General features: G+C 35.6%; 1 protein-coding gene across 1 annotated transcript in view; it reads right to left on the bottom strand.

The window, feature by feature from the left end:
• Positions 1 to 25,948, bottom strand: part of PTH2R (parathyroid hormone 2 receptor) — a 105,811-nt gene that overhangs the window by 66,803 nt on the left and 13,060 nt on the right. Inside the window, exon 2 of the mRNA XM_032637652.1 lies at positions 7,071 to 7,173. Coding sequence (XP_032493543.1) covers positions 7,071 to 7,173 — 103 coding nt within the window. The remainder of the gene's footprint in view (positions 1 to 7,070; positions 7,174 to 25,948) is intronic.

Consider the following 25,948-nt stretch of genomic DNA (forward strand, 5'->3'; position numbering starts at 1 on the left):
TGCACCCAACATAGGAGCACCTCAATATATAGGCAAATACTACCAGCCATAAAAGGGAAAATTGACAGTAACACGATCATAGTAGGGGACTTGAACACCCCACTTTCACCAATGGACACATCATCCAAAATGAAAATAAATAAGGAAACATAAGCTTTAAATGATACATTAAACAACATGGACTTAATTGATATTTATAGGACATTCCATCCAAAAACAACAGAATACACATTCTTCTCAAGTGCTCATGGAACATTCTCCAGGATAGATCATATCTTGGGTCACAAATCAAGCCTTGGTAAATTTAAGAAAATTGAAATCCTATCAAGTGTCTTTTCCAACCACAAAGCTATGAGACTAGATAGCAATTACAGGAAAAAATCTGTAAGAAATACAAACACATGGAGGCTAAACAATACACTACTTAATAACTAAGTGATCACTGAAGAAATCAAAGAGGAAATCAAAAAATACCTAGAAACAAATGACAATGAAAACACAATGACCCAAAACCTATGGGATGCAGCAAAAGCAGTTCTAAGAGAGAAGTTTATAGCTATACAAGCCTACCTTAAGAAACAGGACACATCTCAAATAAACAACCTAAACTTACACCTTAAGCAATTAGAGAAAGAAGAACAAAAATATCCCAAAGATAGCAGAAGGAAAGAAATCATAAAGATCAGATCAGAAATAAATGAAAAAGAAATGAAGGAAATGATAGCAAAGATCAATAAAGCTAAAAGCTGGTTTTTTGAGAAGATAAACAAAATTGAAAACGCATTAGCCAGACTTATAAAGAAAACAAGGGAGAAGACTCAAATCAATAGAATTAGAAATGAAAAAGGGGAAGTAACAACTGGCACTGCAGAAATACAAAGGATCATGAAAGATTACTACAAGCAACTCTATGCCAATAAAATAGACAACCTAGAAGAAATGGACAAATTCTTAGAAATGCACAACCTTCTGAGACTGAACCAGGAAGAAATAGAAAATATGAACAGACCAATCACAAGCACCAAAATTGAAACTGCTATTAAAAATCTTCCAACAAACAAAAGCCCAGGACCAGATGGCTTCACAGGAGAATTCTATCAAGCATTTAGAGAAGAGCTAACACCTATCCTTCTCAAACTCTTCCAGAGGGAGGAACACTCCCAAACTCATTCTAAGAGGCCACCATCACTCTGATACAAAAATCAGACAAAGATGTCACAAAGAAAGAAAACTACAGGCCAATATCACTGATGAACCTAGAAGCAAAAATCCTCAACAAAATACTAGCAAACAGAATCCAACAGCACACTAAAAGGATCATACACCATGATCAAGTGGGGTTTATCCCAGGAATGCAAGGAATCTTCAATATATGCAAATCAATCAACGTGATACACCATATTAACAAATTTAAGGAGAAAAACCATATGATCACCTCAATAGATGCAGAGAAAGCTTTGGACAAAATTCAACACCCATTTATGATAAAAATCCTGCAGAAAGTAGGCATAGAGGGAACTTTCCTCAACATAATAAAGGCCATATATGACAAACCCACAGCCAACATCGTCCTCAATGATGAAAATCTGAAACCATTTCCACTATGATCAGGAACAAGACAAGGTTGCCCACTCTCACCATTATTATTCAACATAGTTTTGGAAGTTTTAGCCACAGCAATCAGAGAAGAAAAAGAAATAAAAGGAATCCAAATTGGAAAAGGAGTAAAGCTCTCACTGTTTGGAGATGACATGATACTATACATAGAGAATGCTAAAGATGTTACAAGAAAACTACTAGAGCTAATCAATGAATTGGGTAAAGTAGCAGGATACAAAATTAGTGCACAGAAATCTCTTGCATTACTATACACTAATTATGAAAAATCTGAAAGTGATATCAAGAAAACACTCCCATTTACCACTGCAACAAAAACAATAAAATAGGAATAAACCTACCTAAGGAGACTAAAGACCTGTTTTCAGAAAATTATAAGACACTGATGAAAGAAATTAAAGATGATACAAATAGATAGAGAGATATACCATGTTCTTGGATTGGAAGAATCAACATTGTGAAAATGACTATACTACCCAAAGCAATCTACAGATTCAATGTAATCCCTACCAACTACCACTGGCGTTTTTCACAGAAATGAAAACAAAAAAAAATTCACAATTTGTTTAGAAATAAAAAAGACACCGAATATCCAAAGCAATCTTGAGAAAGAAAAACGGAGCTGGAGGAATCAGGCTCCCTGATTTCAGACTATACTACAAAGCTACAGTAATCAAGACAGTATGGCACTGGCACAGAAACAGAAATATAGATCAACGGAACAGGACAGATAGCCCAGAGAGAAACACACACATATGGTCACCTTACCTTTAATAAAGGAGGCAAGAATATACAGTGGAGAAAAGACAGCCTCTTCAATAAGTGATGCTGGGAAAACTGGACAGCTACATGTAAAAGAATGAAACTAGAACACTCCCTAACACCATACACAAAAATAAACTCAAAATGGATTAAAGACCTAAATGTAAGGCCAGACACCAACAAACTCTTAGAGGAAAACACAGGCAGAATGCTCTATGATATAAATCACAGCAAGATCCTTTCTGACGCACCTCCTAGAGAAATGGGACTAAAAACAAAAATAAACAAACGGGACCTAATGAAACTTAAAAGCTTTTGCACAGCAAAGGAAACCATAAACAAGACGAAAAGACAACCCTCAGAATGGGAGAAAATATTTGCAAATGAAGCAACTGACAAAGGATTAATCTCAAAAACATACAAGCAACTCATGCAGCTCAATATCAAAGAAACCAAACAACCCAATCCAAAAATGGGCTGAAGACCTAAACAGACATTTCTCCAAAGAAGATATACAGATTGCCAAAAAACACATGAAAGAATGTGCAACATCATTAATCATTAGAGAAATGCAAATCAAAACTACAATGAGATATCATCTCACACTGGTCAGAATGGCCATCATCAGAAAATCTACAAACAATAAATGCTGGAGGGGGTGTGGAGAAAAGGGAACCCTCTTGTACTGTTGGTGGGAATGTAAATTGATACAGCCACTATGGAGAACAGTATGGAGGTTCCTTAAAAAACTAAAAATAGAACTACTGTACGACCCAGCAATCCCACTACTGGGCATATACCCTGAGAAAACTGTAATCCAAAAAGAGTCATGTACCAAAATGTTCATTGCAGCTCTATTTACAATAGCCGGGACATGGAAGCAACCTAAGTGTCCATTGACAGATGAAAGGATAAAGGAGATGTGGCACATATATACAATGGAATATTACTCAGCCATAACAAGGAATGAAACTGAGTTATTTGTAGTGAGGTGGATGGACCTAGAGACTGTCATACTGAGTGAAGTAAGTCAGAAAGAGAAAAACAAAACCGTATGTTAACATATATATATGGAATCTAAAAACAGAAAAAGAAAATTGTCAGAAGAACCTAGCGGCAAGACAGTAATAAAGATGCAGACCTCCGAGAGAATGGACTTGAGGATACGGGGAGGGGGAAGGGTATGCTGGGACAATGTGTGAGAGTGGCATGGACATATATACACTACACTACCAAACATAAAATAGATGGCTAGTGGGAAGCAGCCGCATAGCACACGGAGATCAGCTCGGTGCTTTGTGACCACCTAGAGGGGTGGGATAGCGAGAGTGGGAGGGAGGAAGATGCAAGAGGGAAGAGATATGGAGACATATGTATATGTATAACTGATTCACTTTGTTATAAAGCAGAAGCTAACACACCCTTATAAAGCAATTGTACTCTAATAAAGATGTTAAAAAATAAATAAATAAAATACTATTAAAAAAGATGTATTTCAGGAAGAAGAAAAATTATAAAAACATACAATTAAGATAAAACTATATGATAATAGCACATAATTTGTAAGCAAAGTATTTCAAAATGTTTTCATTATTTGAGAGAGGGAAGTTATTGATAACATTAAACTTTCTTAAATATACATGAAAAAATTCTAGGTTAATCACTAAAGAATTAAATATAACATATATCTTCCAAACTAGTAGGGGGAGGGAGGATAAAATAAGGAAAGAAGTTCCAATCAATTCAAAAGAAGCCAACAGAAGGTGGAAGCAGGGAGTAGAAGGGACACACAGGAAGAGCTGGTGAAATTTAAAGCCCAAATAAGATGGTAAAATTAAATTCAAATACTGTATATTCATTATCATAATTAATGTAACTGGCTAAACTCTTCAGTTAATAGACAAAGCCTAACAGAATAAATAACAAGAAGTCCACCTGTGTCTCCTTTATAAAAGATACTCCCCAAACATAAGTAAACAGAAAAGTTTAACAGAAGAATGGGAAAAGATAAGGAATTGCTGTTTAATAGATTTAGAGTGTCAATTTTGCAAAATGAAAATTTTCTGGCGATTGGTTTGCACAACAATGTGAATACACTTAACACTACTGAACTGTACATCTAAAAACATTTAGTATGATTAATTTAATATTTTGTGCATTGTATCATAATTAAAGATTTTTTAAGGATGGGAAAAGATATGCAAGGCAAATACCAAAGAAGAAAGAACTAATGTTGTTTATTAAATATTATTATTTTAATATAATAATTTTATATTATATATTAGTTAATATTTTTTAACAGCTTTATTGGAGTATAATTGCTTTACAATTGTGTTAGTTTCTGCTTTATAAGAAATTGAATCAATAATGACTAATGAAATAATGATCACTTTTGTCCATTATATGTAGAGTGAAACTAATTCTTGCCCAAATGGTCTCAATACACTGTATGTGTTTACATAAAAAATAAAGAAATTGAATCAGCTATACACATACATATATCCCCATATCCCCTCCCTCTTGCGTCTCCCTCCCACCCTCCCTATCTCACCCCTCTAGGTGGACACAAAGCACCGAGCTGATCTCCCTGCACTATGCAGCTGCTTCCCACTAGCTATCTATTTTACATTTGGTAGTATATATAAGTCCATGCCACTCTCTCACTTTCTCCCAGCTTACCTTTCCCCCTCCCGTGTCCTCAAGTCCATTCTCAACGTCTGTGTCTTTATTCCTGTCCTGCCACTAGGTCCTTCATAACCCTTTTTTTTTTTTTTTTAGATTCCATATATATGTGTTAGCATACGGTATTTGTTTTTCTCTTTCTGACTTACTTCACTCTGTATGACAAACTCTAGGTCCAGCCACCTCACTACAAACAGCTCAATTTCATTTCTTTTTATGGCTGAGTAATATTCCATTGTATATATGTGCCATATCTTCTTTATCCATTCATCTGTCAGTGGACACTTAGGTTGCTTCCATGCCTTGGCTATTGTAAATAGAGCTTCAATGAACATTGTGGTACATGACTTTCTGAATTATGGTTTTCTCAGGGCATATGCCCAGTAGTGGGATTGCTGGGTTGTATGGTAGTTCTATTTTTAGTTTTTTAAGGAACCTCCATACTGTTCTCCATAGTGGCTGTATCAATTTACATTCCCATCAACAGTACAAGAGAGTTCCCTTTTCTCCACACCCTCTCCAGCATTTATTGTTTGTAGATTTTTTGATGGCCATTCTGACTGGTGTGAGATGATACCTCATTGTAGTTTTGATTTGCATTTCTCTAATGATTAGTGATGTTGAGCATTCTTTCATGTGTTTGTTGGCAATCTGTATATCTTCTTTGGAGAAATGTCTATTCAGGTCTTCTGCCCATTTTTGGATTGGGATGTTTATTAGTTAATATTTAAAACAAAAGTAAACTAGAAATAAAGAAGTCTGATTCATATCAATGGAATGTTTGATTTACTAGGAAGTATACCATTTTTAAACTTGTATATACTCAATAACATATTTTCAAAATATATGAAGCAAGAAAATTCATCCTCAGAGTGGGATATTTTAAGATATATATATATCAGGAAAGAATAGGTCAAAAAGATGAAAAATCATAGACACAGAATACATGAACCACACAACCAATAAGCTTAACCTAGTGGACACTATAAAACACTGTACTCAGAAACTGGACAGTACACAGTCTCTTAAAGACCATATAGGATATTTATCAAAACTGACCCCAATATAAGACATTAAGTCTCAACACACTTTTAAAAATTAGTATCATGCAGACCACATTCTCTGATCATAACCAACTGAGAAATCAATCACAAATTTTTTTTAAAGCATAGCTTTAAGGACATTATCTACTTCATTCAGATTGTTGGGAATTTAAAGAGTTCAGTAAGTAGCACCTCCCTCTTTTTAAAAAATGTCTTTGAATATATTCAACTATCAAGGCATTTCACTATATAAAACATTATAATCTTCCCACTACTCCAATTCAATAAATGACTTTACTCAGTGGCTCCATTTAGGACTGTGAGTGACCATCAGACCCCAAGGAACACAAGCCACAGGTCCCTGTGCAGCTGCAACGGTAGAGGCGCACAAGAGTACCAACACTACCACAAGCTCATCTGCAGCTTTGTAGTTTTGTTTTTGTAGTTTCCCACTTGAACTTGGAACTAACTGAGAATTACATAAGGAATCAGGCTGATGAAGATAAAATAATCATTTTATTAAGCAGAAAGTTTTTTGGAGAACATGGTCTATGAACATGGTCTAGAACATGGTCTATCAACGGGCTTGCTTATTGGCTCCTTTGAATTTTACATACTACCTAAAACTGCAGGTGATACCCACAAGTACAGAGCCTGCTCCTCCAAGCTTACTGCACAGTCAAGGGCAAAACAATATGCATGCTCTCTGCAGACAGACAGATCCCAAAGACAGGTCTGAGGGAGACGCTGATGTGCACGTGCCCGGTCATTCTCAAACTCACAAAGCAGGCAAGTCACTCATCCACAGGGAGCGAAGAGCTGGTAGGTTAAAGAGATGAAAAGAGCCTTATTCTGCTACACAGCTCTCCACATGGAAACATGGAATGATTGATGAGGAATTCCCTAATACTCACTAAGGAGGAAATTTGCATTTTTTGTGAAGACCAGTGTTCTCAGCATCTTTACCTCCTTCCTGGAGCTGGGCTGTGATGTTGAGTTCACACTGCACTTTAGCTTTCAGCACAAGGACAATCTGCTCTTCTATAGTCACAGTGCCATCAGAATCCAGCTGTAGACATGAACAAAATACAAACAGAGAAAAACATGCCTGTTACTTTTTTTTAAAGCCGCGATACAATCTTTCATTATTTCACCTTCTAATATAATTAAAAATTAGTTTTGATGTGAAGCTATCTGAAATAGTTCTTTATCTGAATCAAAATTCAAAAATCCATCAATGTATAAGATTTTAGAATAATCATACTTTTACCCTGATTAGCCTAAAGAAAAAAAATCCCCTTTGTTAAAAGTTAAAAAACTCCAGAAATTTTTAATTTAATTAGGTAAGTCTAATAGATATAATATAATCAGAAAAAATAATAAACATTGAAAATTTCCTGAAATGTTACAAAGACCAATATTTATTAATCCTCTTACAATATGTCAGTTATGGCACATAGAAAGGAGAAATGGACTAGAAGACTATGCTTAGCTCTACTGAAAATTTACCAATGAAACAAATCATTCCATGTTTTGGGGCTTCGGTTTACTCATCTATGAAATAAGAGGGTTACACCAAATGGTCTCTAGTTAACTTTTTGCTATTGAGATATTATTGACAGATAACATAAGTGAGTTTAAGGTGTACTATGTAATGACCTGATACATTTATATATTGTGAAATGACTACCACAATAAAGTTAGTTAACACCTCCTTCCCCACATAATTACCTTTTGTGTGTGTGTGTGTGATGATAATATTTTAGATCTACTCTCTTAACTTTCAAGTATATAATAAAGTACTGTTAATTATAGTTACCATGTTATACACTAAATCCCCAGAACTTAGTCATCCTATAGCTAGAAGTCTGAATGCTTTGACCAACGTCTCCCTATTTCCCCCACCTCCCAGACCCTGGCAGCCACCACTCTACTCTCTTACTTCTATGAGTTCAGCCTTTTTAGGTTCCAAACAAGTGAGAACATACAGTATTTGTCTTTCTCTGTCTGACTTATTTCACTTAGCCTAATGTGCTCAAAGTCAATCCATGTTGCACAAAAGGCAGGATTTCCTTCTTCTTTACAGATGAATAATATTCCTCTGTGTGTGTGTGTGTGTGTGTGTGTGTGTGTGTCACATTTTCTTTATCCATTCATCCATCCATGGACACTTAGGTTGTTTCCATGTCTTGGCAATTGTAAACAATGCTGCAATAAACAAGAGGGTACAGATATCTAAACTCTGAGATAGTGATTTCATTTCCTTTGGATATTATCCAGAAGTGAGGTTGCTGGATAATATGGTAGTTGTATTTTTAATTTTTGGGGAAACTCCATACTTTTTTCCAGAGTGGCTGTACCAATTTACATTCCCACCAACAGTGCACAAGGGTTCCCTTTTCTTCACATCCTTGCCAACACCTGTTGTCTCGTCTTTTTGATGATAGTTATTCTAACAAATATGAGGTGATATCTCACTGTGGTTTTGAGTTACACTTTCCTGATGATTAGTGATGTATCTATTGACCATCTGTATGTCTTCCTTGGAAAAATATCTATCCAAGTCCTTTTCCCATTTTTTAATTGGATTGTTAATTTTTGCTGTTGAGTTGTATGAGTTCCTTATATATTTTGGATATTAACCCTTTATTAGATAGATGGTTTGCAAATATTTTCTCCCATTCCACAGGTTGCCTTCTAATTTTGCTGATTGTCTCTTTTGATGTGCAGAAGCTTTTTAGATTGAGGTAGTCTCAATTGTTTATTTTTGCTTTTGTTGCTTGTGTTTTTGGTGTCATATCCAAAAAAATCATTGCCAAGACCAATGTCAAGAAGCTTTTCCCCTGTTTTCTTTGGGTGGGTTTACAGTTTTGAGACTTACATTTAAGTCTTCAATCCATTTTGAGTTAATTTTTGTGAGTGGTATAAAATAGGGGTCCAATTTCATTCATTTGTACGTGACTACCCAGTTTTCCTAAAACCATTTATTGAAGACACTGTCCTTTCTCCAGTAGGTATTCATGGCTCTCTTGTGAAAGATTAGTTGACCATGTATGCATGAGTTTATTTCTGGGCTCCTGATTCTTTTCCATTAGTCTATGTGTGTTTTTATACCAGAACTGTGCAGTTTTGATTACTATAGTTTTGTAATAAAGTTTGAAATCAGGAATTGTGATGCTTCTAGCTTTGCTCTTCTTTCTCCGGATTGCTTTGGCTCTTCAGAGACTTTTGTGATTTCACATGAATTTAAAGATTATTTGTTCTATTTCTGTAAAAAAAATGTCATTGTAATTTTTATAAGGATTTCACTGAATCTCTAGATGGCGTTTTGTAGTATGGACATTTTAACTATATTAATTTTTCTGATCCATGGACATGGGATATCTTCCCCTTAATTTCTGTTTTCTTCAGTTTATTTCATCAATGTCTTGGAATTTTCAGTGTACAGATATTTACCCATTTTGGTTAAATTTATTCATTATCTTTTATTCTACTGTAAGTGGAACTGTTTTCCTTATTTCTTTTTCAGAAGTTTGCTGTTAGTGCATACAAACACAACTGATTTTTGTATGTTGATTTTGTATTCTGAAACTTTACTGAACTCATTTATTAGTTTTGATAGCATCTTTAGGGTTCTCTAAATACATGATCATAGCATGTTCCATTAGAGACAATTTTACTTCTTCCTTTCTGAGTTAGATGCCTTTTATTTCTTTTTCTTAACTAATTGCTCTGGCTAGGACTTCCAGTACTATGTTGAATAGGAATGGTGAGAGTGGGCACTTTTGTCTTGTTCCTGTTAGAGGGAAAACTTTCAACACTTCATCACTGCATATGATGTTAGCTATGGTTTGTCCTTTTTGCATTAATACTGTGACTCTATAATGGTAAAATGCATCAACATATCCATTATCCATTTAATCAATATTTGTTAAATACTTTTTAATGTGAAAAATAATATGCTTAATATTTTATAGTAAAGATTTTCATTTTCAATTATTTTTATGTAGTACATTTTCTCCAAATAAAACACCTCATGAGAAAACCTCGTGTGTGTGTGTGTGTGTGTGTGTGTGTGTGTGTGTGTGTGTGTAAAATAACAGAACTTCCCTGGCTGAAATCTAGGAAAAGGCAACTGCAGAATCACACTGTCTCACTAATCTGTACCTTCCTTTATACCTGAACTTGCTCTGAAAAACCACAGGGCTTTTTAAAGCATTGTCAGAAAAAATCACTATCAATAGGAATAGAAAGATGTATAACAACGTTTTATAGGACTCCAACACAATGCTTCTTTCTACTGGGTATCTTTCACTAGATACCGTCATACATTTTCCCACCCTGGAGCATGTTTCTAACATATAACACATGAATAATAAATGTTTGTTGGATGAATTCACCTAGATTTGGTTTTAACACTACTAGCATTAAAAAGAAATTCTATTATTGGAAAACTTCAATTTCAAAGAAATATCTTTTAAATATGATAAAACATTCATAAGCATGTGTTCAAAGTATGGTGCTTGGACCACCTGAATCTGATGCCTATGTAAAATGTAGATTCTTAGGCTGCACATCCACCCAGTGAATCAGAACTTTTTTCTGGAGGTAGAGACTGGTAATTTTCATGTTTCACAGGAACCCCTGATTCTTATACTTACTTTAATGGGTTTGAGAACAAACATATTTGAAGGTACAAGTTGATGATGAAGATCACGCTATTAGTCAAGGTTCATTCAGAGGAGCAGAACTATTAAGAGATTGAAATAGATTATAGATAAAAAGATGGAGGTAGAAATAGAAATAAAGCTAGAAATAGAATAAAGTATGTGTTACAGAGATTTGACCTATACAGTTGTGGGAGCTGGTTTAACAGTCTCCAGAAGGCTAATATTTTTGTCTGATGCTGAAGCTAGAAATCTGTAGGTCAGGAGTCAAAAAGAGAAGATGAGTGTAAAGAGAAGGAGAGTGAAAACAAGCTGGAACCATCAGCATGAGCTAGAAACCATGAGGACACACTGGAATCCATGTGAATTCTTGGTGCCTCCAACCTTCATGATGGGGGTGCCCAGCAGAAGAAGCCGGCACTCTCATCATGGACCTAAATACATACTTGGCCAAGGAATCAGGTAAGTTAAAGGAGGACCCAGGGAAAGATGACATAGTTGCAGGCCTGGCTGCTATCCCTCTCCCATGAGATCAGCCAGCAGACAAGCAACAATGTCCATGAGATACAGAAGTGCCTGCTTTGACTATCTGAGTGTAAAAAACAAAATAGCTGCTGCTTCACCTTTGCCCTCAAACACTCATGAAAAAATGTCTCTTGTGGCTCATCTTAGCCAAAAATATGAAGGGAAGGGAATTCTGGGTAATACAGTTAGACATAGCCAAGTTGACATTACAAAGCCACCGAAATCCACATCTGTCAACTTGGCACCCATATACAGCTCTTTAAACCACACAATTTCCAGAAAACTCAATAACAAAGTCATGCTTCCATCTAACATGGTACAATTCATTTGGTACCAAGAGTGATTCCAGAGGGACAGAATTTTAAGGAGGGAAAAATCTGTATTTGTCATCTATAGCTGTGTAACAAATTAACCGAAAACTGTGTGGCATAAAACACCAAACATTGTTTATCTCACAGTTTAGGAGAGGATTAGCTGGGTGCTTCTAGCTTAGAGTCTCTTATGAGGTTTCAGTCAAGAATTTACCTATAGATGCTGTTAACTAAAGACTTGACTAGGACTGAAGGATCCACTTCCAAGATGGCACACTCACATGGCTATTGTCAGGGGGCCTCAGTTCCTCAGTAGCTGATGCTTCTCTCCATTTGAGTGCTTGAGTGTCTACAACATGACAACTGGCTTCCTACAGAGTAAGTGATTCTAGAGAGAAAGAAAGGAGAAAGCTTCGATGCCTTTTATGATCCAGTCTCAGATATCACTTACAGTCAGTCCCATCAGATTCTACTGGTTAAAAGCAAGTCACCAACTTTCATTCCAGGGGAGAGGAATTAATCTCTACCTCTTAAAGAAAGGTATCAAAATATCTATAAATATATTTTTTCTTTCTTTAAAAAAAATTTTTATTGAGGTAATATAAAAATTTTTATTGAGATAATATTGGTTTATAACATTATATGTTTCATGTGTACAACATTATATTTCTAATTCTGTATATCCTACAATATGTTCACCACCAAAAATTTACTTTTCATCTGTCACCATACAGTTGATCCCTTTTTTTTTTTTTTTTGGCTGCATTGGGTCTTCGTTGCTGCACATGGGCTTTCTCTCTAGTTGTGGTGAGTGAGGGCTACTCTTTGTTGTGGTGCACGGGCTTCTCATTGTGGTTGCTTCTCTTGTTGCAGAGCATGGGCTCTAGGCATGTTGGCTTCAGTAGTTGCGGCACATGGGCTCAGTAGTTGTGGCACGCAGGCGCTGAGTTGCGTGAGTTTCAGTAGTTGCGGCATGCGGGCTCAGTAGTTGTGGTGCACAGGCTCTGGGGTGTGCAGGCTTCAGTAGTTGTGCATGCACAGGCTCAGTAGTTGTGGCTCACGGGCTCTAGAGCACAGGCTCAGTAGTTGTGGTTCATGGGCTTAGTTGCTCCACGGCATGTGGGATCTTCCTGGGCCAGGGATTGAACATGTGTTCCCTGCATTGGCAGGCAGATTCTTGAACACTGCACCACCAGGGAAGTCTCCAGTTGATCCCCTTTATCCATTTTGCCCTCTCCCTGCCACTTCCCCTTGATAACCATTACTCTGTTCTTTGTAGCCATGTATTTGTTTTTGTTTGGTTTGATTTGTTCTTTTTTTCTTTTTATTTTCCACATATGAGCAAAATCAAAAGGTATTTATCTTTCTCTGACTTATTTCATTTAGCATAATACCCTCAAGATCTGTGATGTCACAAATGGCAAGATATTTTTAAACAATCACAATTTTCTGCAGATGGTCATCTGTTTTCTAGAAAGAGAATACTGAAAATTATGTTTTCTGTGGATTTGCTAACAATAATAGGGTCCAGAGCTTTGAATTTCTGTTTTCTGTTAGGGACTTAGAGATTCTTTAATCAAATATGATAATAAAACCTATCAATTTACCTAAATTGATAGCCTCTCAATGATACAATCCTTTGCCATCCCCAAATCTTTAATATCAGGCTGCAAATAAAATTATCCTCTAGATTTGTTCTTTAAGGAAAGTGGGAAAACAAATCTTTTAATGTTGTGCAATAAGACATTATGGACTGAACATTAGAAATAGAAAGATGTTTACACTACTAGCTATAGGAAGTACACTTAGAGATTATTGATCATTATGATTTTAAATGACATAAAATTATAGACTGGCAGGTTAAACTGAAATGAAGGATACAGAAAGAATATCTATCATAAGAACTAGTTTTAGCATCAAAAAATTGCCTTATTCCTGAAAATTATGAATTTATTATTTTCTAATGTATTTTAATACAAAGAGTAGATCAGTAAAAAGGTATGTAGTTTAAAGATTTCTGGATAGTAGTCATAGTTCAATGCCCATATTTATTTTAATGTGAAAGGAGAAAATAAAACTAATTTTGGGGATTGGAATACACACCATAATTTAGGTATCAGGCTAACACAATGCAGATTCTGAGTTAAAAGCAGCTACATTAAAAGTGAGCCATAAAAATCTCACTTATCAAAAAGGGAGAACAAAATGGAAAGAGACAAGCCAAGTGAATGGGCCAGGAGGAAAAACTGACTTCTTCCCATCTATTATCTAGAAACACTCAGGCACCATTCAAATTGGTTGGCTTTATTTTTATTTTATTTTAATTTTTTCTGGCTGTTTTTTCAGTTCAATAGTTACTTTCTTTTACTTCAATCCCAGAGAACACTGGGTAATCTGTGACCAAGTTTCAGAACTATAAATTTGATTCAGAGAAATCTGACCTCAAATATTAAACATGAACATTTCAAATCACCCCTTGTACCATTTTTACCTGAACAAATTCATTTTTGTTTCCTTTTGTGCAGATGTAGCCTTTTTACTGGGATAACCTTTTCAGGCACGTAATCATCAAATAAACTACAGCTTCTAAAGATAATTTTGTTCTAAAAAATGTGGCCAGTTCAACCAGGAGCAAGTTTGATTAGCGTGTGCTAATTGATGACCTGTTAAATTGATTTTTAGTCATTTCAAATGAGAGTAAGAAAATGTTTCCTTTATATTGTTTTCTCTTCGGCCTTTGTTACAGAAACAAGTGTTCTTTACCATAGAGGGACATTAAAATCACAGTGTACTTAAAAGAGAAGAACAGTCTTCATATTCAATGACTATTACTCCAAAAGCAACAATTGCATCCAAAACAAAGTGGTACATTTAGAAAAACAGATGTTAGCAATTTTTCCTGGGCAAGTGATCATTTACAATTTGAAAGTAAATGTTAAATTTCAATCTGTCACATATTTGACGGCTAAAAGAAGCCGTAATTTGATCATGTATATTTTATTAAAAGTACGTAGCTATCCTTATATATATTAATTGTTACTGCCAGTACATGTGAATCTTCATAATTACAATATTCACATATGTTCCATTTTCAAACAACCATGAATCCATAAATTAGATGTAGTATACAAAAAGAAGCATTCTGGAATTTCTACTTCTGGCATTGATGGAGTATATGCATTTCCTTCTATTCCTCCCAATGAGTACAACTAAAAACTCTGGACATTATATATAAAATGAACATAAGATGAATCTGAAAAGTGGAGAGCAAAATATAGACCAGCTAAAGACCTCAGATCCTGAAGAACAATACTGTGGTAAATTCTCTGGGTTTTCTTTTTATCTCATATATTCCCAACTTGGAGTTGGAGAAAGTGGGCAACTCTGAAATATCAACAAGTGCTGGCCAAAAAAAACAAACAGACCTCAAGAAAACCCTGCTCTCTATAGCAAAGAAAGGAAAGGGGCAGCCTGACAAGACAGAAAACTTTTAGACAATAACAGCCTAATCCAAGCCAAACACCACAGAAAAACTGCAGTCCTACCCCAACCCATACCTACCAAGGCCAAGTGGAGAGCCTAGACTTCCATCCTTGCCAAGCTGTAAGGAGGGGTCCCTACACCCTCCCCAGAGTGGTTTCAGAGCAAAGTAGAGGGTCGGTACTCCTACCCACAGTGGTCTGTAACAAGGCCCTTCACATCCCTGGTATCAGTGGAGATTATATGGGGAGCCTAGACTTTCACCCAGAGCTGGCAGTAACAAGATGCCCCTACATCCCCTGCACTGGGGTGGTGTCAGAGAAGACCTAGTGGAGAGTCAGTCTAGTAACAATGAGGCTACCCCACTGTGGTGTTGGTGAAGACCACATGGGGAGCAGAATTCACACCCCCACCCAGCAGTAACAAGGAACTCTCCAACTTGAGTGCAACAGATGCTGGCTGGGGAACCTCAACTTCTACCTCCACTGAGCGGTAACAAAGAGATGCCCCCATTTCCTCAGTTATATTAATACCAGATAGTTGACTTCTGAGCAAACTACCAGAGACCAAGAGGGACATTATATAATAATAAAAGGGTCATTCCCCCAAGACATAGCTATCCTAAATGCGTATACATCAAAAAAGAGAAAAACATGTGAAGCAAAAACTGATAGAAGTGACAGAAGTAACAGACAATTCCACAATTATAGTTGGAAACTTCAATACTCCTCTCTCAACTGATAGAACTAGACAGAAGATCAACAAAGGTACAACTCAACCAAGAGGATCTAATAAACGTTTATAGAACACTTCACTCGACAATGCAGAATACACATTCCTTCCAAGAGCTCACAGAATAGATACCAAAGTAGACCATATCCTGGGCCATAAAACAGATCTCAACAAGTTTAGAACTGAAATCATAAAGAATGTGATCTCAGCCCACAGTGGAATCAAACTAGAAATCAATAAGAGAAAAATACTAGGAAAATCTCCAAACATTGGAAACTAAACACACTTTTAAATAATCCTTGGGTCAAAAAGAAAGGCTTAAGGGAAATTTTTTTTAAATGCATTGAACTGAAAAGAAATGAAAATACAACATATCAAAATGTATAGGACACAGATAAAGCAATGCTGAGAGAAATTTATAGCACTAAATGTCTATATTACAAAAGAAGAAAAGTCATATATCAACAACATAATCTCCCACCTCAAGAATAAAATAAAACCAAAGAAAATAAAAGGAAGGACACAATAAAGATAAAAACAGAAATCAGTGAAATTGAAACAGCAAAACAATATAGATTATCAATGGAACAAAGAGCTGGTTCTTTGAGAAGGCAATAAAGTTGATAAACTTCTAGCAAGCAGACAAAGAAAAAAAAGAGCAGATATATTAAATTATAGAAATGGAGAACAGATTAGCGGTTGCCAGGGGTTGACGAGGAGTGAGGAGTGGAAAGGAGGTGGGTGTGGCTATAAAAAGGCAACAGGAAGGATCCTTGTGGGGATGGAAATGTGCTGTATCTTGACGGTATCAATGTTAACGTGCTGGCTGTGTATTGTGCTATAGCTTTATAAGATGTTATCCTGGGGGAACCTGGGTAAAGGATATACAGTTCTCTTTGCATTTTTTTTTACAACTGCATGTGAATCTACAATTATCTCAAAAGTTAATTTTTCAAAAAAGAATTATGTTGTCCTAATTTTTAAAAACACAATATGTAAAAGCATTACCTCATTCTAGTAAATGAAGATTTGCCACAAGGTGGTTGTAAAAAACAAAGGTAAGTGAGAATTGTTCAAATATGATTATTTTATAATTTTGCAAAAACATTTCTCATAAATTGAAGTTTCTTTAATGTTTAAAAGTCCTCTTAGAAAGTTACTATAACATTCATATATCAAATTAGACTGTAATTTGGAAAAGATTAAAAGAATATGTTTATTGAATTCTGCTGAGGAATGGGATCTGGACAGCTGCTGACCCTCAGAGCAAGGCTGATAATCAGCTCATAGGACATAAATTTTTAAAAAGAATATGTTTAAAGAGAATGAATTCCCTTGGAGGCGACATTCTATTTTCCATAGTCCATGAGAAGGATGAGCTGGCCTAATATAAAGTATTTTGCTTGTAATTTAGGGTTTCTCGTATACTCTAGAATTGATTGCCAAATAATAAATCCATTTTATTAACTCTCTAATCCATGTTTTCACACAGGCCTCAAAAGAGTTCATATATACCTATTAATGTTTTATTTTACATTCTTAAATGCTGCTGTCACTCTCAAGAGTATGATTCCCTTGAGAGTGGCCGAAGTTTTTATATTGTAAAGGAAGTTTGAAAATGAAACATGTTTTTAATTATTTAGAATGTATTGTCTGTAATATTCAGTTAGAATAGAGACAGGAATCTGCCATAATAAACTGATAGTTTGGGGGAAAATATTATTGAACCACCCACCTTTAATTCAATCACCAGCTATGGAAGTGTTCCCCCAATTTGTCCTTTTTTTAATTCAAAGAAAAACAAGCAATATGTATAAAATACAAGCATAAATACCATAAAAACCACAAAAGTGTCCATACTTCTCAAGTTTTATAATCCTTTCACAAACTGACCTCTAACCCAGAACTAAATCTGAAGACCAGGCCATGTTGCACATTTGGCTGTATAAAATTCCCCATGACCCTGTTCATATGAGAAGCAAATCAAAAGCAGTTTAAGAATAAAATGTATCTAAATGAATTTATTTATAAAACAGAAACAGACTCACAGACATAGAAAACAAACTTATCGTTACCAAAGGGGAAAGTGGTGGGGAGGGATAAATTAGGAGGTTGGGATTAACATATACACACTATTATATATAAAATAATCAACAAGGACCTACTGTATAGAACAGGGAACTCTACTCAATATTCAGTATTAACCTATATGGGAAAAGAATCTTCTGTACACCTGAAACTAACACAACATTGTAAATCAACTACAATACAAAATTTTTTTTAAATTTTAATAAAAAAAATTTCTTTAAAGAATAAAATGTGTCTATCTATACCATGGCTCAGTAACAGTTAAGATGACAGCATTAGGAACGTGATCACATAGAGCTGTCATCCTGCACACCTATTATTCATTCTTTCTCTTTCATTTCAACGACATGAATTTATTGTAGGTATTTATAGACCTCCAATTAATAATTAGAATCAAAGCACAGTTAATTCTTTTAAGAGACATATAATGATTATAGAAATGGAGAACAGATTAGTGGTTGCCAGTTATTGGGGGAGCATGGGAGGCAAGAGAGGAGAGGGAAGTGGTTGTGGCCATAAAAGTGTAGCAGGAGGGATTCCTGTACTGAAACCGTTCTATATCTTAGCTATGGTGGTGGTCACGTGCATCAACATGTAATAAAACTGCATAAAACAAAATACACAAATAAATGAGTATATGTAAACCCAGTGAGATCTGCATAAAGTAGGTGGACTATATCAATGTCAATTTCCTGCTTGGGATATTGCACTGCAGTTATGACAGACGTTGCCACCAGGAGAAAATGTATGAAAGGTATACAATATCTCTGTGTTCTTTCTTTTCTTTTTTTTTTTTTTTTTTTTTTTTTTTTTTGCAGTATGCGGGCCTCTCACCGCTGTGGCCTCTCCCGTTGCGGAGCACAGTCTCTGGACACGCAGGCCCAGTGGCCATGGCTCATGGATCCAGCTGCTCTGTGGCACGTGGGATCCTCCCGGACCGGGACACGAACCCGCATCCCCTGCACCAGCAAGCAGACTCTCAACCACTGAGCCACCAGGGAAGCCCTCTTTTTTTTTTTAATTTTTGAATTTTATTTTATTTACTTTTTTATACAGCAGGTTCTTATTAGCTATCCATTTTATACATATTAGTGTATATATGTCAATCCCAATCTCCCAGTTCATCACACCACCACCCCAGCCCCTGCCACTTTCCCCCCTTGATGTCCACATGTTTGTTCTCTACATCTGTGTCTCAGTTTCTGCCCTGCAAACTGGTTCATTTGCACCATATTTCTAGGTTCCACATACATGCATTAATATACAATATTTGTTTTTCTCTTTCTGACATACTTCACTCTGTATGACAGTCTCTTATCCATCCATGTCTCTACAAACGACCCAATTTTGTGCCTTTTTATGGCTGAGTAATATTCCTTTGTATATATGTACCACATCTTCTTTATCCATTCATCTGTCAAGGGGCATTTAGGTGGCCTCCATGAGCTGGCTATTGTAAATAGTGCTGCAATGAACATTGGGGTGCATGTGTCTTTTTGAATTATGGTGTTCTCAGGGTATATGCCCAGTAGTGGTATAGCTGGGTCATATGGTAGTTCTATTTTTAGTTTTTTAAGGAACCTCCATACTGTTCTCCATAGTGGCTGTATCAATTTACAATCCCACCAACAGTGCAAGAGGGTTCCCTTTTCTCCATACCCTCATCACCATTTGTTGTTTGTAGAGTTTCTGATGATGCCCATTCTAACCAGTGTGAGGTGATACCTCACTGTAGTTTTGATTTGCATTTCTCTAATAATTAGTGATATGTTGAGCAGCTTTTCATTTGCTTCTTGGCCATCTGCATGTCTTCTTTAGAGAAATGTCTATTTAGATCTTCTGCACATTTTTGGATTGGGTTGTTTGTTTTTTTAATATTGAGGTGCATTAAGCTGCTTATATATTTTGGAGACTAATCCTTTGTCCGTTGATTCGTTTGCAAATATTTTCTCCCATTCTGAGGGTGGTCTTTTCGTCTTGTTTGTAGTGTCCTTTGCTTTGCAAAAGCTTTTAAGTTTCATTAGGTCCCATTTGTTTATTTTTATTTCCATTACTCTAGGAGATGGATCAAAAAAGATCTTGCTGTGATTTATGTCAAAGAGTGTTCTTCCTATGTTTTCCTCTAAGAGTTTTATAGTGTCTGGTCTTACATTTAGGTCTCTAATCCATTTTGAGTTTATTTTTGTGTATGGTGTTAGGGAGTGTTCTAATTTCATTCTTTTACATGTAGCTGTCCAGTTTTCCCAGCACCACTTATTGAAGAGACTGTCTTTTCTCCATTGTATATCCTTGCCTCCTTTGTTATAGGTTAGTTGACCAGAGGTGCATGGATTTATCTCTGGGCTTTCTATCCTGTTCCATTGATCTATATTTCTGTTTTTGTGCCAGTACCATATTGTCTTGATTACTGTAGCTTTGTAGTATAGTCTGAAATCAGGGAGTCTGATTCCTCCAGCTCCGATTTTTTCCCTCAACACTGCTTTGGCTATTCGGGGTCTTTTGTGTCTCCATACAAATTTTAAGAGTTTTTGTTCTAGTTTTGTAAAAAATGCCACTGGTAATTTGATAGGGATTGCATTGAATCTGTAGATTGCTTTGGGTAGTAGAGTCATTTTCACAATATTGATTCTTCCAATCCAAGAACATGGTATATCTCTCCATCTGTTTGTATCATCTTTAATTTCTTTCATCAGTGTCATAGTTTTCTGCATACAGGTCTTTTGTCTCCCTAGGTAGGTTTGTTCCTAGGTATTTTATTCTTTTTGTTGCAATGGTAAATGGGAGTGTTTCCTTAATTTCTCTTTCAGATTTTTCACCATTAGTGTATAGGAATGCAAGAGATTTCTGTGCATTAATTTTGTATCCTGCAACTTTACCATATTCATGGATTAGCTCTAGTAGTTTTCTGATGGCATCTTTAGGATTCTCTATGTATAGTATCATGTCATCTGCAAACAGTGGCAGTTTTACTTCTTCTTTTCTAATTTGTATTAGAAATACAATTTCTTTTTCGTCTCTGATTGCTGGGACTAGGACTTCCATCACAATTTTATACACATTTCCAACACTCCAGAAAGTTCTTTCGTGCTCCTTTCAATTCAGTTCCTCTCTTACCCATTCCCACTCCCATCCCCAGCCCCAGGCAACTACTTTCACTACAGATCATTTTTATCTATTCTTGGATTTTGTATAAATATAATCTTATAGTATGTATATTTTAACATCTGTCTTCTTTTGCATAACAACTGTTTTTGAGATTCATCCATGTCGTTGCATGGATTTTTGGTTTTTATTTCTGAGTAATACTCTATAAATATACTACAACTACACTTGTTGGCTACTATAAATAAGGCTGTTCTAAACTTTCTTGTACATTTTGTTGGACATAGTTTTCATTTCTCTTTGGAAAATGTATAAGTGGAATTGCTAAGGAATAGTGAATGTATATGTTTAACTTTGTTAGAATCTGCCAAAATATTTCAAAAGTGATTATACCATTTTACACTGCCACTAGAAATGTATGAGACTTCACATAGTATACATCCTCTCCAGTATTTGATGTTGTTAGACTTTTTGATTATAGCCATTCTAGAGGGTATGAATGGTACCTTGTTGTGATTTTAATTTAAATTTTGTGTGTTTAATGGCCATTCTTACTATGATCTGTTACAAAGTGATCAAATTTTTGCCAATATTTTAATTGGATTTGTCCTTTACTTGTCTTTAAATATTAGTACTATGTTATTAGTCATATACAATTGTATATCAGTTACGTATTTATTGTAAATTATACCTTTCTCTTTGGTATTTTTTTAATCTTGGATTTACCACTATACAATTCTAACATTTAACTTTCTTCCTGATTAAGTTTCCAGAGTAAATGTTTAGTTAGCCCTTTGACCTTAACCTTTCTGGAAAATGAGGAAATTAGTACACTTTTACTCTCTCTCAAGTTTTATCTACACCCAAGTATTTATTTCTGCCATACATAAGCTTTAACAGCTAGTTGAGCAGAAGTCCCTTATTTATTCAATTTTTCCATATTGATTACTAAAGATTAAATTTTAGTCCAATTAGGAAAAAGAAATCTGTTGGCTTTGATTGAAACTACACTTAAATGATGAACAGTTATATGCCAACAAATTAAACAGCCTAGAAGAAATGGATAAGTTCCTAGAAACATGACCACTACTGGATTAGGAAGAAATAGAAAATCTGAAATGACCAATTTTAGTAAGGAGATTGAATCAGTAATTAAAAACCTCCCAACAAACAATAGTCCAGGACTAGGTAGCTTCTACCAAGCATTAAAGAAAAATTAATACCAATCCTTCTCAAACTCTTCCAAAAAACAGAAGATGAAGAAATACTTCCAAACTCATTTTACCAGACCAGCATTACCCTTATATCAAAACAAGATAAAAACACTACAAGAAAAGAAAATTACAGGCCAATATCCTTGATGAACATATATGTAAATATCCTCAACAAAATATTAGCAAACTGAATTAAACAATATATTAAAAGGGTCATACATCATGATCAAAGGATTTATTCCATGGATACAAGGATGGTTCAGTATCTGCAAATCAATCAATGAGATACACCACACTAACAAAATGAAGGACAAAAGTCATATGTGATCATCTCAATAGATTCAGAAAAAGCATCTGACAAAATTCAACATCCATTCATGGTAAAACTCTAAACAAAATGGGTACAGAGAGAACGTACCTCAACATAATAAAGACCATATATGACAAGCCCACAGCTAACATTATACCCAAAGGTGAAAAACTGGTATATTTAAAATAGATAACCAATAAGAACCTACTGTATAACACAGGGAACACTGCACAGGGAACCTAAATGGGAAAAGAATTTGAAAAAGAACAGGTACATGTTTATGTATAACTGAATCACTTTGCTGTACACCTGAAGCTAACACAACATTTTTAATCAACTATGCTCCAATATAAAATAAAAAATTTTTTAAATAAAGTCAATAGAAACCCGAAAAAAATAAACCTAATTACTTGCTGAAAACAAAACAAAGGTGAAAAGCTGAAAGCTCTTCCTCTAAGGTCAAGAATGGCCACTCTTGCCACTTTTATTCAACATACTACTGGAATTCCTAGACAGAGCAATTAGGAAAGAAAAAGAAAGGAAAGGCATACAAATCAGAAAGGAAGAAGTAAAACTGTCTCTATTTTCAAATGACATATTATATATAGCAAACCCTAATGACTCCACCAAAAAAACTGTTAGAATTAATAAACAAATTCAATAAAGTTGTAGGATACAAAATTAATACACAAAAATCTGTTGCATTTCTATACACTAATAATGGATTATCAGAAAGAAAAATATTTTTTAATCTCATTTACAATTGCATCAAAAATAATAAAATACTTAGAAATAAATTTAACAAAGGATGTGAAAAACCTCTACACTGAAAACTATAAGACATTAATAAAAGACTTTGAAGAAAACACATATAAATGGAAAGATATTTCATGCTGATGGATTAGAAGAATTAATATTGTTAAAATGTCCATACTACCCAAATAATCTACAGATTCAATGCAATCCCTATCAAAATTTCAATGGCATTTTTCACAGAAATAGAAAAAATTTTTCTAAAATTTGTATGGAATCACAAAAGACCCTAAATAGCCAAAGCAATCTTGAGAACGAAAAAAGGAGCTGGAGGAATCAGGCTCCCTGACTTCAGACTATACTACAAAGCAACAGTAATCAAGACAGTATGGTACTGGCACAAAAACAGAAAGATAGATCAGTGGAACAGGATAGAAAGCCCAGAGATAAACCCACGCACATATGGACACCTTATCTTTGATAAAGGAGGCAGGAATGTACAGTGGAGAAAGGACAGCCTCTTCAATAAATGGTGTTGGGAAAACTGGACAGGTACATGTAAAAGTATGAGATTAGATCACTCCCTAACACCATACACAAAAATAAGCTCAAAATGGATTAAAGACCTAAATGTAAGGCCAGACACTATAAAACTCTTAGAGGAAAACATAGGAAGAACACTCTATGACATAAATCACAGCAAGATCCTTTCTGACCCACCTCCTAGAGTAATGGAAATAAAAACAAAAATAAACAAATGGGACCTAATGAAACTTCAAAGCTTTTGCACAGCAAAGGAAACCATAATCAAGACCAAAAGACAACCCTCAGAATGGGAGAAAACATTTGCAAATGAAGCAACTGACAAAGGATTAATCTCCAAAATTTACAAGCAGCTCATGCAGCTCAATAACAAAAAAACAAACAACCCCATCCAAAAATGGGCAGAAGACCTAAACAGACAATTCTCCAAAGAAGATATAAAGAATGCCAACAAACACATGAAAGAATGCTCAACATCATTAATCATTAGAGAAATGCAAATCAAAACTACAATGAGATATCATCTCACACCAGTCAGAATGGCCATCATCAAAAAATCTAGAAACAATAAATGCTGGAGAGGGTGTGGAGAAAAGGGGACACTCTTGCACTGCTGGTGGGAATGTGAATTGGTTCAGCCACTGTGGAGAACAGTATGGAGGTTCCTTAAAAAACTACAAATAGAATTACCATATGACCCAGCAATCCCACTACTGGGCATATACCCTGAGAAAACCAAAATTCAAAAAGAGTCATGTACCAAAATGTTCATTGCAGCTCTATTTACAATAGCCCGGAGATGGAAACAACCTAAGCGCCCATCATCGGACGAATGGATAAAGAAGATGTGGCACATATACACAATGGAATATTACTCAGCCTTAAAAAGAAATGAAATTGAGTTATTTGTAATGAGATGGATAGACCTAGAGTCTGTCATACAGAGTGAAGTAAGTCAGAAAGAAAAAGACAAATACCGTATGCTAACACATATATATGGAATTTAAGGGAAAAAAATGTCATGAAGAACCTAAGGATAAGACAGGAATAGAGGCGCAGACCTACTGGAGAACGGACTTGAGGATATGTGGAGGGGGAAGGGTGAGTTTTGACAGGGCGAGAGAGAGTCATGGACATATACACACTAACAAACGTAGTAAGGTAGATAGCTAGGGGGAAGCAGCCGCAAGGCACAGGGATATTAGCTTTGGGACAGCCTGGAGGGGTGGGATGGGGAGAGTGGGAGGGAGGGAGACGCAAGAGGGAAGACACATGGGAGCATATGTATATGTATAGCTGATTCACTTTGTTATAAAGCAGAAACTAACACACCATTGTAAAGCAATTATACCCCAATAAAGATGTTAAAAAAAAAAAAAAAAAAAGAAGTACAAAGTTGGAGGCATCACACTTCCTGATCTAAAACTATATTACAAAGTTATAGTAATCAAAAAAGTATGGTAGGGCTTCCCTGGTGGCACAGTGGTTGAGAGTCTGCCTGCCGATGCAGGGGACACGGGTTCGTGCCCGGTCCGGGAGGATCCCACATGCCGTGGAGTGGCTGGGCCCGTGAGCCGTGGCCGCTGGGCCTGCGCGTCCGGAGCCTGTGCTCCGCGGCGGGAGAGGCCACAGCAGTGAGAGGACCGCGTACCGCAAAAAAAAAAAAAAAAAAAGTATGGTACTGGAAGAAAAACAGATACAAGATCAATGGAACAGACCAGAGCCCAGAAATAAACCCACACATATATGGTCAACTAATTTTCAAGGATAGTGTCCTCGATAAATGGTGTTGGGAAAACTGGACATGCAAAAGAATGAAAATGGACCACTATCTTACACCATATACAAAAATAAACTCAAAATGGATTAAGGTCTTGAAGGCAAGACCTGAAACCATAAAATTCCTAGAAGAAAATATACAAAGTCAGCTCCTTTACATCAGTCTTGGCAGGTGTTTTTGTTTTGTTTTGTTTTGTTAATTTGACACCAAAAACAAAGGCAACAAAAGCAAAAATAAACAAGTAGGACTACATCAAACTAAAAAGCTTCTGTACAGCAAAGGAAACCATGAACAAAATGCTATTTCACCCCTACATGTATGTTTATATTTTATACAATC

Source organism: Phocoena sinus, chromosome 7, assembly GCF_008692025.1.
Source record: "Phocoena sinus isolate mPhoSin1 chromosome 7, mPhoSin1.pri, whole genome shotgun sequence".
In the NCBI taxonomy this organism is placed as follows: Eukaryota; Metazoa; Chordata; class Mammalia; order Artiodactyla; family Phocoenidae; genus Phocoena; species Phocoena sinus.